Here is a 14,733-nt window from a genome sequence, read left to right as displayed (position 1 = left end):
AGAGTTAGAGCAAGACAAAATGAAAGATTGTACAACTAAATATATTCAAAAAATAATTATTAACATAAGGAAATCTAAAGGATCATAGAAGCACATATTCGAAAACCTAATCAGAACCTAATCAACTAATTAAGGGAAGAAAGAACATGAACCTAAAGCATATCGAAAGCCCTGTTCTTTAGCAAAACATAGCTTCTCCCCACAGACAAGCACGGAGCTTCGATGCAAGACCTCCAACGCGTCGACAAAGGGAATGCCTGGCGAGGACGGGACCTCTAAGGTCTTCATTACTCTTAGAGGCGTTTTTTAGAGCTTACATATTTCAAAAGGACAAAACCGTATAGGTACTACGCCCATCGCCCAAAACAGATAATTCCTCGTGAGCGACCGCACCAATCGCCAAGCTCTCTCGATGGTGCTCATGTTCCCGCGACAAGCACAGAGCTATCGTTTCAGGACCTCCAACGCGTCGACAAAGAGGATGCCTGGAGAGGACGGGGCCGAGCTCTCTCTGCACCAGTTGAAACATCTGGAGCGCCATCGATGCTACTGTGACGGTCGGGATCAACGTAGAAAAGAAACCCGAGAAGGGTAAGGATCAATGTATAGTAGAGTAAACGAGATGAGAACCTTCTTCCAGTAGAAGCCTTCGAAGCTAGAGAGAGAGGAGTTATATGGATTAACGAACCCTTCTACCCTTAGCCGAACACATCTTTACCAACCTCGATTAGGCTGAGCTGGACCATCTCATATTAGAGAGACTAAATGACCTTATGCAAAGCATATATCATGCACATTTGTCGTGGTCATTGTCATTGTTATGTGAATGCGGCCTTCCTTTTGCAACCTCCAACTTATAATTGGGCGGACCCAATTCTAATTCGACTCGCATCCGTTTGATTTCAATCAGAACCTCCTACGGATTGAGCTCGTGGAAGGTGGATGAGCAACCCGATCCAAGTTAGATACTTTGACTTAGGATATTTGTAAGTTGCATACGCCCCCAAAACAAAAAAATATTTCCATATTGGCATCAGTAAACTATTCATGTAACGTCCTCCAACAATATGCTTTAAATGAAGCCATCGCACACCGTAAAATCCAACTGTACGAGGAAATCTCGTTGTTCAATTAAGAAAAATCATATTTTTCAATATGTATAAATAGATATCGTATCAAATTAATTGAAATATATATATATATATATATATATATATATTTTTGCCTTTATGGCTTCGTTCTTCGTTCTTTCAATTATCTTCCCCACAAATACAGTATATTTCTCCACTATACCGCTGATATAGTAAAACAGATCCTATCGATGCCGCTGCAGCATCGTCGAAGCGTAGTTATCTGAGACGGACAGATTTGACCCAACTCGAAGTTTCTATTGACTCGAACGACCAAGAGGGATCGCCGTCACCTTCTATGTTTACCTCTTCGGACCGTCGTTCGGTGTACAAGACTGCGTTAAGACCGACGCAAGTGAAGTCGGCACGCGTTGCGATCGAGAAGTCGGTCGTTGATGCGGCAGAATGATTTCTCGCAGACCTTGAACAAAAGCTTGGCGACAAAAATGGGGTCTGGGCGCTGTTGCCGTCGGAAGGAAATGGTCTTCATAATGCAGCACAAGTTGATCCCGGTGCAGCCCATTTGGATTGGCTAGTCAAAGTTTAACTGTTCCATCAACACAGCAAGAGCAGAAAAATCTACCGACGAAGAAGAACTATAATGATACGCATAAACCGTACGAGATGTTTGCGAGGAAGAGCTAATACTTCGAATCCGCCTCAAGAAGACCACCGAAACGTGGAAGTCGAGCAAACCTCGGTGAGGGGTGTAACGTGCTGGGGTTTATTACAGCAAGAGAAGAAAAGTCTGTCCAAAAGTCAGCGGATAGAATAGTTGCTCCCAACAAGTCAAATATTAGGATAGAGAGATCGCCTGTTAAAGCAAAGGAAGCGAAGCAGCGTGCGCACACCATTACGGGGAAAAGGGTTTTAAAAGGAAGTCAAAGGGAATACCCTTCGCCTATATAAACTCCCACTGCTCAACCTCCTCTGCTCATTCTATGATTCGAATTAGTGAGTTGGCTGTGCGTGCGGCCTCCCGTCTCACGACAAACATTTGACATAGAGCCTAACAAAGCCTTCCTACTCCCGCTTATTTTTAACCGGATATCCTCTCTTCTTCTTCTTCCTTCTTCTTGTTCTTGTTCTTTGTAACAAGAAGAACACCATGTGCAAGGCTGCGCCATGCCAATGCGACCACCACCACGATCCCCAGGGGCTCCTCACCGCCCCCTTCGTCGTGGCTGAGAAGCAGCCGGCCAAGAGCCAATCGGAGGTGGCGCCGGCAGTACCCGTCGGGACGCGGAAGCCTCTCCGTTCGGCGTCCTTGGCGTTTGTAGAGTTATCTTCCACACTGAGCCTCGCGCTGCCCATGGCCTTAACCGGTCTTCTTCTCTATTGTCGTTCCATGGTTTCCATGCTCTTCCTCGGCCGGCTCGGCGACCTCGCCCTCGCCGGTGGCTCCCTCGCCATCGGTTTCGCCAACATCACTGGCTACTCGGTCCTCTCTGGTCTGGCCATGGGCATGGAGCCCATCTGCGGCCAGGCCGTCGGTGCGCGCCGACACCACCTCGTTGGCCTCGCCCTCCACCGAACCGTTCTCCTTCTCCTCGCTGCCTCCGTCCCCATCGCCCTCCTATGGTACTACATCCGCCCTCTGCTCCTCTTCGTCGGTCAACAACCGGATCTTGCCGCCGCCGCAAGCTCTTACCTCCACGCCTGCCTTCCTGATCTCATCTTCCTGTCGTTTCTTCACCCTCTCCGCATTTACCTCAGGACCCAATCTATCACGCTCCCGTTGACTCTGTGTGCCGGGCTAGCCGTCGTCTTCCACCTTCCCATCAACTACCTCTTGGTCTCAGTTCTCCACCTTGGCGTACGCGGCGTGGCCTTGGCCTCTGTTTGGTTTAACTTCAACGTCGTACTATTCCTTATCGTTTACATCTGCTTCTCCGGCATCCACCGCAGCACCGGTGGACTAAGCTTCAGTTCCGAGTGCTTCAAAGAATGGAGGTCGCTTCTGCATCTCGCCGTCCCAAGCTGCATCTCGGTGTGCTTGGAGTGGTGGTGGTACGAGATCATGATCATTCTATGTGGCCTTCTCTTAAACCCGGAGGCCACTGTTGCTTCCATGGGCATCCTGATCCAGACCACCTCGCTCATCTACATCTTCCCATCGTCGCTGAGCTTTGGCGTATCGACTCGCGTCAGCAACGAGCTCGGCGCGAACAGCCCTGACCGTGCCCAACGAGCTGCCACCGTCGGACTGTCTTGTAGCTTCGTGCTCGGCCTCCTCGCCTTCGGGTTCGCTTTCTCGGTGCGCCACATGTGGGCGAGGATGTTCACCGGCGACCCAGCCATCTTCGAGCTCACCGCGTCGGTGTTACCGATCCTCGGCATGTGCGAGTTCGGAAACTGCCCGCAGACCACCGGGTGCGGGGTGCTGAGAGGAACCGCCCGGCCGAAGCTCGGCGCCAACATAAACTTGGGCTCATTCTACGTCGTGGGCATGCCGGTGGCCGTCGGACTCGCTTTCTGGACGCTACTGGACTTCAAGGGCCTCTGGCTCGGGCTGCTTTCGGCGCAGGCGACCTGCGTCGTGCTAATGCTGGTCGTCATCCAGAGGACCGATTGGGACTCCCAGGCCAAGCGGGCGCAGCAGCTCACCGGAGCAACCATCGACGAGGCTGACAAAGAAGCATTGCCAAAGACCATCAATGCAACAGAAGGAGACGAGGCCGATACTTTGGTTGTCCGTGTAAAGATTGAGCAATGAGTTCCGCAAACTTGAAAAATCATCGCTTTCCTTTGCCCTTTTTATTATTTCTCTGTTTGGTCTTTTTCTTTTTGTAATTAACAAAAAAAAAAAGGAAAGAAATCAAGCATGAATTGTGTTATGACTTTGCGATTCTACAATCTCTCGTTCGTTTTCTGATGTCCACAAGTATTCCAGGAGAGCCGGCAGCGTCGACGACTCGGTCCACCGGCCTTCGTGGTTTGACTCATTGACCCAGTCGTCCAATGGCTGGAATCTTCCTGGAGTTGTGGGTCCCAACGATCTGAACGGTTCATGGAACTTTCTGCTGTTTCATCTGATCCGGCTTCGAGTCGTTGTCGTGATTGATTTGACATTGAGTTGGGTGCAGACCCCGTCAACCATCTCTACCATATGACGTCGTAACCCACGAGGATATAAGACGATCGGGTTAGTGTAAACAACATGCGGTCGTGGTCTCGGGGCCGACGCGGCTCAGTTCGGATCCGGACGACGGGGATCTCTTCGGGGCGTTCCTCGAGCCCGCGGAGTCAGTCTGGTGCGATGGCCCGATCGGGATGGGGTCACCGTTTCCTCCGGGGAGGAACTCCTCGTCTGCGCGTCTGGTAGGGACCCTCGGCTTCGCACCTGCACAAAGGTCAGGTCGGGGTGCTCGGCCCGACTCCTCCGACGATCAAGTTAGTCGATAGTGGAGGGGGTTTCAGAAGAAGAAGTGTTTTTTTCTGTCCTCCCTTTCCGTTTAGGATGCAAGGGTATTTATAGGGGAGTTTGGTGTTACCTGATGTGCCTACTCGCAGAGGGCAGGATCGTACCTTCTGATGACGTCTGACATCGCTGTTGGCGTGTCGTGAGGAATCGAGTCTGAGCGGTCGTTAATGGGCCTCGGTCGACGTTATGGCCCGTGTCAGCCACGTGCTGTCAGCCTGGCAGAGACGCAGGGCGTCAGCGGGTGTCATGCAAGTCTTATCGTAACTATCACCCTCATCAGCTCTCTATCTTTCGTTGCCTCCTCCTCGTTGATGCGTGGCTTCCATTAAGCTAATTAGTACTTGCCATGCAACAACGTTGACATCCATTCCTGATTTGTTTACGACCAACCGTACGAATAGGATCGAACTCGTCTTGCAGTAGCAGTAACCTACACACCCTCGCAATGAAGATGGCATTCCAGACCTCCAAAGGGCAGGAGTTAGTGCGACAGCAGCCATCATGAAGCATCCAGTCAACCCGACTTAAATATAACGAAGACAAGTCAATCGTCTTGCCAATCGGATGCAAAGTCAACTCCTTCGAAACGAATTCTAAACCTTATTCCGTCGCGGAATCTCGAACGCGAAGTCACATCCATCGCTGAAGCGATTCGCTGCGTCTCCTTTTCGTAGTCACCAAATCTAATGTGCTCTTCCGGGACGTCATGATTCACACTCGCAACGAATACGCGGGCGAGCTCGTTGTAACGTAACAGATGACACACCCCATCCGAATCAACCATGGAGAAGATGGATCGATGTCGACGAAGAAATGCTTCGATATAGATCCGACGGCGGGCGTTGACGTTCTCATGTCAAAGCCGATGCAGCGTGGTCAAAGGATCACTGCAATCCTTGTAACAAGCACAAGTAGAAAGAAAGCATGTTGTTGCAGCGGCGACAGGCAAACTTCCCTGATATCCTCCGCTTGGCTCTCGTTTCGGCAGCAGTCAACGCCCGGATTGCGCCGTAATCCCGTCGCCAAAGCCTCGTCGAAAGCAATCCATCTGCTTCCTATCAGGAAGAGCTTTGCTGCTAAAGAAATCTGGCTGTCATGCGTAGCTCCAACGAGCATTTAATTAAGAGCTTACCTGATCCTGATTGAATCAAATACGCAAGCAGTACATCGTCAACGGCAGCATGAACATGAATGAGAAGACGATAAATTGCACGAGGGAAGGTTAATCCAACTCCTCCTCTGTCTCGATTGGAGTGGAATTCTCATCAAGACAAAGAGGGACTGGTCCACGGTGTCCTTAAGGGAGCATGAGCTGGACACTGAATTGGTGCCGCTGACATGCTTAGATTCCACACAGCTGAAGGGCGTTGACATTCATTTTTCAGAGCAATTTAAGAGCTGACTACCTGTCAGGCGTTTCAAAGCGTTCATTTCTTTCAACCTAATCATTCCATTGTCAACGAGAAGGAATAGAGACGATGAATCCAGCCTTGGAAAGTCAATGCTAGGATAAGAATGTTAGCAATTCGACGGAAGATATGCTTTCAGAATATTCTGCGTGGTGTAAGAAACACCCGTGCATACATACGAAACCAGATAAAATACTTAGCAAGAACAAGTTTAGCAGTCGTGTCATTCATTACAAGTACAGAAGAAATCTTTTCATTTTACTTATATGTAGTTTGTAATCCTTGACAGGCAAAGGCTTAAAGAATAGCTGCCCCATGAACCAGCCTTCACAGCTCGACGACAAAAAAACCTCCTGATGTACAAGTTAGCTCCTCGTTTCATTGGACCTTTCGAAGTTCTATGAAGGATTGATCCAATCACCTATGAAGACGTTCTAACGTGTTTCATGTGTCATTGCTCTAGAAGTACATTATAGACTCCTCACACATCTTATCATATCAACCACTTTAATTGAGAGAGGATGCTATTTACGTGGAATAATCAATATAAATTTTGAAATATAATTTGAGGAAGAATGACGAAGTCAAGTCAGAAATATCCTCATTTGTTTGTAAATTAAAATTAGTTTTTAAAATTCGAGGACCAAATTGCTAAAGAGAGGATGATGTTATAAAAGTGACCTCTTTATTTAATTAAAGGGGCATAACAATCAATTGTACTAAGATTGTATTATCGACGATTGATTTATTTGTAGAGGCGGTGATGATTACATTAGAATATGGTGAAATTGACATCACGTATGTGGTGAAGGAGACAGGGATCAAGAAGTCTATGGGAGGGTTTCACTAGAAGACAAAAGGACATCGACGAAAGGATCAAGATAGACATTGTATTCTTTCCTATAGTTAATTTTATTATCACATCTCACATATTGATTTCACATATTACATTTGAATGTTGGTAAGACTATTTAGTCCCACATTTAGTCTCATATTGATATCACGTATGGGAACCAAGAGTTTATAAGTCCGCCGAGCCTTCCCTAACCTCAAGCTCTAAAAGGGTTAAACCATATGAGTTCGATCCTCATCGCTCAAAGCAGACAATTCTTCGTTCGCCCTATGGGCTGCACCAAGACCGTAGGGTCATGGCTCCTCTACGAGGGGGGATCACTGATAAGACCATTTAATCTCATGAGTCAGTCGGGTCTCTTCTACGCACCATATCAATCTCTAATAGATAAATTTAAATAGTATAGTATGAATCATGTGTAAATATTATTGTTTAGATTTTTTTGATATTTTATCATTATTTCATGTAAAATAAATAATAATAATAATAATATATTGAATTGGAATCGATTGTCATGTCAGCTATCCACATAATTTGCCACATCAGTGTTGACTGCTACCACGTCAACGCTGCCTTGTAAGATAATAAGCTACTGTATAACCTAGATAATCTACCACATCAACTTCGACCTCGCCACATCAACGTCGAGTTGTGTCAGGTCAATGGTGACCATTCACACAACAGACAACGCTATAATGTACACAAAATCTGCATTGCCACATCAGCGTTGGCCCCTAGCATATCAGCATTGACCACTGCCACATCAATGCTAATTATGGCCACGTCAGCATTGCGTTGTGCTGTGAATGTCGACACAACAGGTTGCATTGTGGCCAACTATAGAATTTGCCACGTTAGCATTGACCCTACCACATCAGCATAACTGCTGACATAGTAGGTTGCATGGCAATCTGCATAGAATTCGAGTGGATCACACTTGACTGATCTCAGCCAAATCAGTGCAATTTTGCTGGATTAACTTGAACCTAGTTGACTCAAACTTGACTTGAACCCGACCTCATCCTAATTGAACCCAAGGCATACACCCTAATCAAACCCATCCCTTAAATGCAATCAAAGTTGACCGTATCTTGAGTAAGTCAAAGTTATGAACCTAACAAATTTGAGGGGCCAATTCTGTATAAGCGGTAACAAAATTAGAATATAGATCATTAATAAATATATAAAAACTTTAATATTAGGTTATTTTAAATTGTATAGTGTCAGTGAATAAATGTGTCGTGGCTGATGAGTCAGCACGGCTTAGTCCATGGGTTGATGTTAGGAGCCTCCTGCCGGTTGAGTTGATTGTCGGAGCCTACTAAATCTTCGAGTCGAGGGGTGGGTTGGTCGATGACTCGCCACGAGGGCGCCGATCCGCGACTCCCGAGATTGGGCTGTCTTCCTACAAAAATGGCCTTCGTCGGGTGATCCTCGACTTTGGCCCCTCCGACGAGCAAGTTAGTAGTCTCTCCTTTTTCTTTTTCTCTCCCCTTTTGGGTCTAGGGGTCTTTATACGATGACTAATCTAACTAATGCTTCATGATTTTTTTAATTAAAAGAAAGAAATTAGGGCATCCAAAAATTTACGTTTAACTTCTCTCTGTACTATCTTATGTTAGATATTTCTTCTCAATATGCTTTTAGAGTATTCCATATCTTCCTCCCTTGAACTTAAAAAATTAGAAATAATAATTGCTTAAGACATGGAAGGAGTCGTTGGGATTTCAAATATTCTTGAAGTATATCGTGAAAATATTTGTGATGTTTAACTCGATATCGATGTATTGATTTTTTTAAGTTGTCACGATCAAATTTTCAAAAGGCGTGTGATGTCTATTTATCATCTGATTAAAAAAAAATAAATAAAAAGAGTTTAAGAGAGAGCTTAAAGAGGATTTTAAATGGAGCTTAAGAGCAAACTTCAACGATTACTTAATTAAAAGCATAGAAAAAGAGAGAGATATTTGAGCGGTATTTATAAGATTTTAGATTTTTTTTCTGAAGCATCCTAAAACTAAATTTATTTTTTAAAATCCTTTCATATATTTTTAATTATAAAATAACCAAAATATTTTTATTTTTATTTTATAATCATTTATCTGACTGTTAGGATTGGTAAACTTGTTGTTGGCCTCTCCGGCTGCGCTGCGGACGACAGACGACGACGGCGTTGGTGGACGGCGAGCTGCTGCGCCGCGAGGTGAGGGCGGAGGGGCAACCGCGGCCGGAGAAGCCCATGCTCGTCTACGCCGCCGTGTGGGACGCGAGTTACATCGACGCGGGGAGGTGGACGGGGGGGCCTACGTCGGGTGCCCCCGTCCATCTTTGAGATACAAGGACGTCAGGGTGCCAATCGACCGCGTCGTGGCGGAGGAGGAGGAAGAAGAAGACGAATAATGATGACATCTTTGAGTTACTATCGCCTACTGCATCAAGAAAAGATCAGATCTGTGAAGTGGAGTTGCGAGCGAATAATTCGTCTTCTTCCATCTGCTTCTTAAGGTCAGTTGAGAATGTGATCATTGTTGTGATCTTGATGTCACCGTTTGCTATTGTTCTGTTCCCTGCTATGTGTAGCAAGCAAAAGATCGGTGTGAGGGAATCAGCAAGGAGTACAAGTCGTTCGATGAAATGCCTCTTCGATGTGGTTCCATGTGTGGTCATACCATGGCAATGGCAATCGCGTACTCAGCCACTTCCATCGTCTCCCCAAAACGTGCCATCTACCACTGCATCGTCTCTCTAAAACTGGCGAAACATGATTGTGGCATCCCATTGTGGCAAGGCAGGTTTGACGATTCGCAGGAGGGCAAAATGGCCCTATCCGAACCTTTTTCGAGGGATCGATCTCCTCGCCTTTTCTGTTCAGGCACAGATCCTCCCATGTATCACAAGTCCACTCCTGTCTGTGGCCCACGCCAACAGCGACCCCTCTGGGGCGACACTCGTACCATGGGCCCCATTCAATGTCGCCAGATCTACAGTGGCGTCAATCACGACGCACTACCAACGGTCCTCGTGTTCTGGGCCCACCGGTGGGTGCTATCGACCGCAGGCATGGGTGAGGGGGAATGACACGGTACGAGGCAACGCCCCCACGTTCTCTCCCGTCTCTGTCGTCGCTGTTTTCCTTCTTCGGCATCCCCGAAGCTAACCCTCGAGCCCGAGATGCGTGCTTTTGATCGCACCTCAAGCGTGTCTTCGCCGTGGTGGTGGCGGCTGCGGTGGTGGAGAAAGGACTGTGAGCAGAGCGGAGGTAGAGGGTCTCGGCTACACCGGTAGAGAGGTGGCGGGAGTGGAGGAGGAGGAATCGATGTTGGGGTCGGGGTTGAACCTGGTGACCACGGTGATCGGGTTCGGGATGAGTGCCACCTTCATCGTGTTCGTGTGTACCCGCCTCCTCTGCCGCTGCATCCGCTCCACCGACTCCCGCGCTACCCCGTTGGACCTCGAGCTCCGCTCCGAGGTTTACCAGGTGAGGCGCTCCTCGCCGGAGTAAAAGGCTCTTCTCCAACATTGAAATGGCGGGTGAAAAGATCTCATATTTGGTAGTGCTAGCAGCTTAGTTTTGTCAGTAGTCGCTTCCTGTAGCGAAGCAAGATAAAGGAACAAAAGCATAAATAATACACAGGACGAGTGAACATTAGCTGTTTGACATATGCTATCTAAGAAGAAGATTTCGATAATAGATTCACATGAAGATCGATTTCCTCATAGCTGTAGAGATGGGCGATTTTGATACTTGATTCACAATAAGTAGTTTGGCCGAATTGTGCACAAGTAACAATTTGTATTTTAGTCTTGGGGAACAATTTCACCGGAGAGAAATAGGAGGGCAACAAAAAAAAAACAAAATTGTGTTATTTTAAATTATAATGTTATTGTTTTTATATATCACACCATTTCATTAGATACATTGCTGAAACTTGTGGCTTCCTTGCTCTTGCAACTTTTGCAATTATGTTTTTTAATGCAAAAATTGAGGGTTTTACTTATGTCATTTAATGTGACCTGCAAAGTAGGAGAGCTTTTGCCATTACCTAATCTTGGATTTCCTGTTGGTGATTGAGGTCAACACTATATCATGTTATCGGGGAAGTTAGTTCTGCCAAATTTTCTTTATTCTTCATGCCACAGATATTTATAAACTAAAACTTTATTTGCTTTCTAGTTACTTTCTCGGGAGACTGAAGCACTTAAGGATAGGATAAATGTCAATCTAGTTCTGAAGATATCAACTAAACTTTACACTTGCTTTAACATTTATGCAAAGAAGAAAAACGAAGATGGCACTGGCTACTAATAAAACTGAAAATGGTGGGGTTTTTTTTTTCTACCGGTGCAACTCGATTTGCATCCGCTTTTGAAATTAAGGATGATTTTGATTTTAACCAAAAGGAATTGTTACGTGTAATTATGTTTTACAAAGACCCATACAAATTTGGGGCTTTACTAAAAAGTGGATTTTCTTTATCATGTCCGTTGACTTAGTTATTTTCACAATATAACCATCGAGACACTAATATGCCAACAGTCAGAGCACACAATCAGTGGCTTGGAGCCTGTTCTTGTTGCTGCTATTCCTACAATGAAGTACAAGTGTGAAGCTTTTTCTTCCGGAGAAGATGCCCAGTAAGTCTCTTAGCAAATGTTGGTTCCCTTTATTTAGATATCTCGATCTGCCTTAACATACTACTTTAACACCTAACAAATCTCTTCATGCTTAGGCCTGTGTTTTGCTGTCTTTGTCATGAAACAAGTTGGTCAACCCTTCTTACATTTCTCGTAACATAAAGAATTGCAGGATTAGTTGAGAATATTTTACTTTATCGAATCTTGTCTATTCTCCTCTCAAGGAGGAAGAGTGAAAAGTTGTGCCAACACCTTGATACCGTTTTGCTTTTCCATCAGGTGCTCAATTTGCTTAGGTGAATACAAGGAGAAAGAGGTTCTGCGTGTGATGCCATCTTGTCATCATAACTTCCATCTAGTTTGTATAGATGTCTGGCTGCAGAAACAAACTACTTGTCCAATTTGTCGATTGCCACTAAATGAGTCTCTTGAGGCAAACCATGCTGCATCCTCCTTACATGAAGACCAAACCGAGGGCAACCATGAGGTTTCTGGTGATCAGTACAACCGATGGTCACTTCCCAGCGGACAACGTTCAGAACGCATTGAGAATTACGATGAGATCCATCAATCTGAATCCATGGCAATTGAAGTTCCATAGAGGACTGAGCACCTAGGACATGGTCGTGATGGGAATCAAGGCTCACATATGTGAATCCCAGTGTTTGGTCATCGAAATTTTTTTCATTTCAGCAGATTTTTTTCATCTACAGAGACAACAGATGCCATCTTTATGGTTAATGTGACCTGTGGCCGAATCCATTTGTGAGATAAAATATGTTGAGGTTCTGCTGAAATCCTAAGCAGAATAAATTTATTGGTCATCAGGTACACTCGTTCTTTTCATGGGAAGGTGGAAATTACAAAATGCTGATGAGCAACTGTGCAGTCCGCAAAGGTTTCGAGTTAATGTTATGTACATTACTTTGAAATTGTTTACAGTCATTCCTTTGTTTTATATCTTTGTTTTTTCAGTGGTCTAATGCTTATCTGAAGAACCAATTTAGGTGGTCCAAATTCTTGGCGCGTTCAGCTGCATCCGTTAGACGACGATTGGAGGCATCGTGGAAGAACTTCATTTCTTCAAGTGTTCAGTTGTTGATGAACCATGTCGTTCAGGACGAGTGATCGATGCATTATCGCATGAGATAACAATTACTTATGCCTGTTGGTGAGTAATGAGTCTCATATCAGACATTCTGAATGTTTCGACAGGTACTTACCGATGTCCTTTTGTTGGAATGCCAATGATGTATCCCACCCAATCAATTCATGTTCCTATGCGTTGAAGCATGTGGTTCTTTTATTATAATGGAATCTATCGAAGTTGGCCTTCCAGGTGAACACAGGTGACATGATGTACAGTACTTCACCAACAAGCTTTTGTTATCATCATTGTTTAACCAGTGCTACAGGAAGAAAGCTTGCAGAAATGCATAGATCTGGAAAATTTATTAAGGGCTTATGATGACAAAGTTGTTATATCATATTTTCCAATACAAATTGTTTTGTATTTGTACATCACCACATGAATTTTCATATTATTGTGCATTTTTATTTTAACATCCAGGTTTGGTCTACCTCATATTATTGAGTTTTTTTTAAGAAAAATAAAATTATAATCCATTAAATCTTGTAGGTTAAGAACACTGTTTTGGAGAAATGTATAGAAAAGCCTATTATTCTAGATTGTGCTCAAAATTGAGTTATTGGTTAACTCATGTGCAACCCAATTGAGATATCCACAAATATAATTAAACATGACAGCACTGATAGTAAACCCCACTAGTTATAATTCACCGCAATTTGATGATTATAATTATAATGATAGTAAAACATGTCCCATTCCTTTAACCATGCACTCATATATCAATTATAAAAAACAACTCGTAGGAAACAAAATTTTCATCTTAGAAGCAACAAAATTCGATTGAAATATTATGAAAAACAACTAGTTGTTTTTATTTTAAAAAAATAAATTTAAAAGAATAACTAAGTTGCCACATCACCCTTTGACCATCTTGGTTGGTGTAATCTCTCTCTCTCTCATCAGACAATATTGATAAATTGGAAATATAAGAAGAGATGATTTTTCTCAACTGTTCAACGAGATTTTCTTATGCAAAATCTTATGAAAATCTTATTTGTTACATAGTTCCACAAGATTGAATTTCTGTCTAGGATATCGATCTTTGACCATGCAATAAAAATAGTTTGTGAGCGAGAGGCTTTGTGAATGAGTCTGTTAGTTGATTAATCGTTTGTATAAGGGAAACACATAGTTGATGTCCGACAACTTGATCTCGCATGAAGTGAAAGTGGATGAGAATGTCTTTCATGTGTGAGTAGAACACTGGATTGACGTATAAGTAGATAGCTATAACATTATTATAATATATTATAGGAGTATAAATGAAGCAAATTTGTAGCCCAATTAATTTTAATTTCAGTTGTAAATCATATTGGCAAATCGCTCGCGTACTCGCATGCTCGGACTTTTATTTCAATATAATGAAAACGAAAAAGAGGAAAGTATTATTATTGATTATTACTTAGGAGATGAGCAGAAGGAAATAACTTTGATACAATGATAAATTGAAATATAACGATAAAATATATTTAAATTAGTTAAATATAACATGTATTTATACATGTAAAAAATTTCCTCGTTTTGAAAATCTTATTCGCTATCAAAGACATCAAGCGATCGGGGGAAAGGGATCGATCGGAAGCGCTCATCTCCGTTCGTGTGGGGGGGACGAAGAGAGACTCCTTTTTAGTACCCTGCATGACGTGACGATGTGAGGTTCCCGGCTACCTCTCCATGCGCAAAGCAAAGCGTGGGAGCGCAGTTGACGGTGAGCCAGGCTAGTGCGAGCCGAGCAGCCGTCGCTGTAACCACTGTTCGGCCGCCTGCGTCTCACCTGGAAACCGGATGGTAACTCGCAAGCAGCCACCTCAAGACCACCGGCACATCCGATGTGGAGATCCGCGAGTCTCATCTCACCAACACGCATCATCCCCTACGGTTGGTACCGATGGGCAGTTCTGGAACTAACAAAAATTCCATTCCCATTCTCGTTATTATTATTATTATTATTATTATTATAATGGATTAAGTGATCTGAAATATTCTCTCTCTCTCTCTCTCTCTGGTATTATTGACCGCGCCGTGTCTCAATTGTCCTACCGCTGTGTCTGAGGAACGCGCTGGAGACAGCTCAAATGGGAAGCACGTTAAGATCAGACCTCACATCGAGGTGATCAATCACTTGACCATCG

The 14,733-nt window shown here is 44.3% G+C and overlaps 2 protein-coding genes across 5 annotated transcripts; both read left to right on the top strand.

Annotated features, from left to right (window-relative positions):
* Window positions 1–1,821: 1,821 nt before the first annotated feature.
* Window positions 1,822–3,890, top strand: LOC135652652 (protein DETOXIFICATION 49-like). The gene has a single exon (XM_065173744.1). It carries the CDS (start codon window positions 2,239–2,241, stop codon window positions 3,844–3,846), a length of 1,608 nt encoding a protein of 535 aa, XP_065029816.1. The 5' UTR covers window positions 1,822–2,238; the 3' UTR covers window positions 3,847–3,890.
* A 5,064-nt stretch (window positions 3,891–8,954) lies between these two features.
* On the top strand, window positions 8,955–12,787 carry LOC103970295 (RING-H2 finger protein ATL7-like). Of its 4 annotated transcripts, none has more exons than XR_001976189.2 (5): window positions 8,955–9,321; window positions 9,397–10,294; window positions 11,354–11,451; window positions 11,731–12,349; window positions 12,459–12,787. XR_001976189.2 is itself a non-coding variant. In XM_009384015.3 (4 exons), the coding sequence occupies exons 2-4, from the start codon at window positions 10,133–10,135 to the stop codon at window positions 12,050–12,052; spliced, it is 582 nt and encodes a 193-aa protein (XP_009382290.1). In that variant the 5' UTR covers window positions 8,955–9,321; window positions 9,397–10,132; the 3' UTR covers window positions 12,053–12,787. The 4 variants fall into 4 exon arrangements, 2 of the variants coding, with proteins under 2 accessions (XP_009382290.1, XP_018675900.1); XR_001976188.2 differs by having other exon boundaries at window positions 12,427–12,787; XM_009384015.3 differs by having other exon boundaries at window positions 11,731–12,787.
* Window positions 12,788–14,733: the final 1,946 nt, after the last annotated feature.

This window comes from Musa acuminata, chromosome BXJ3-11 (genome assembly GCF_036884655.1).
Source record: "Musa acuminata AAA Group cultivar baxijiao chromosome BXJ3-11, Cavendish_Baxijiao_AAA, whole genome shotgun sequence".
Taxonomy (NCBI): Eukaryota; Viridiplantae; Streptophyta; class Magnoliopsida; order Zingiberales; family Musaceae; genus Musa; species Musa acuminata.
The sequence above is the reverse complement of the archived record's forward strand: the minus strand, read 5'-3'. Positions and strand labels throughout refer to the sequence as shown.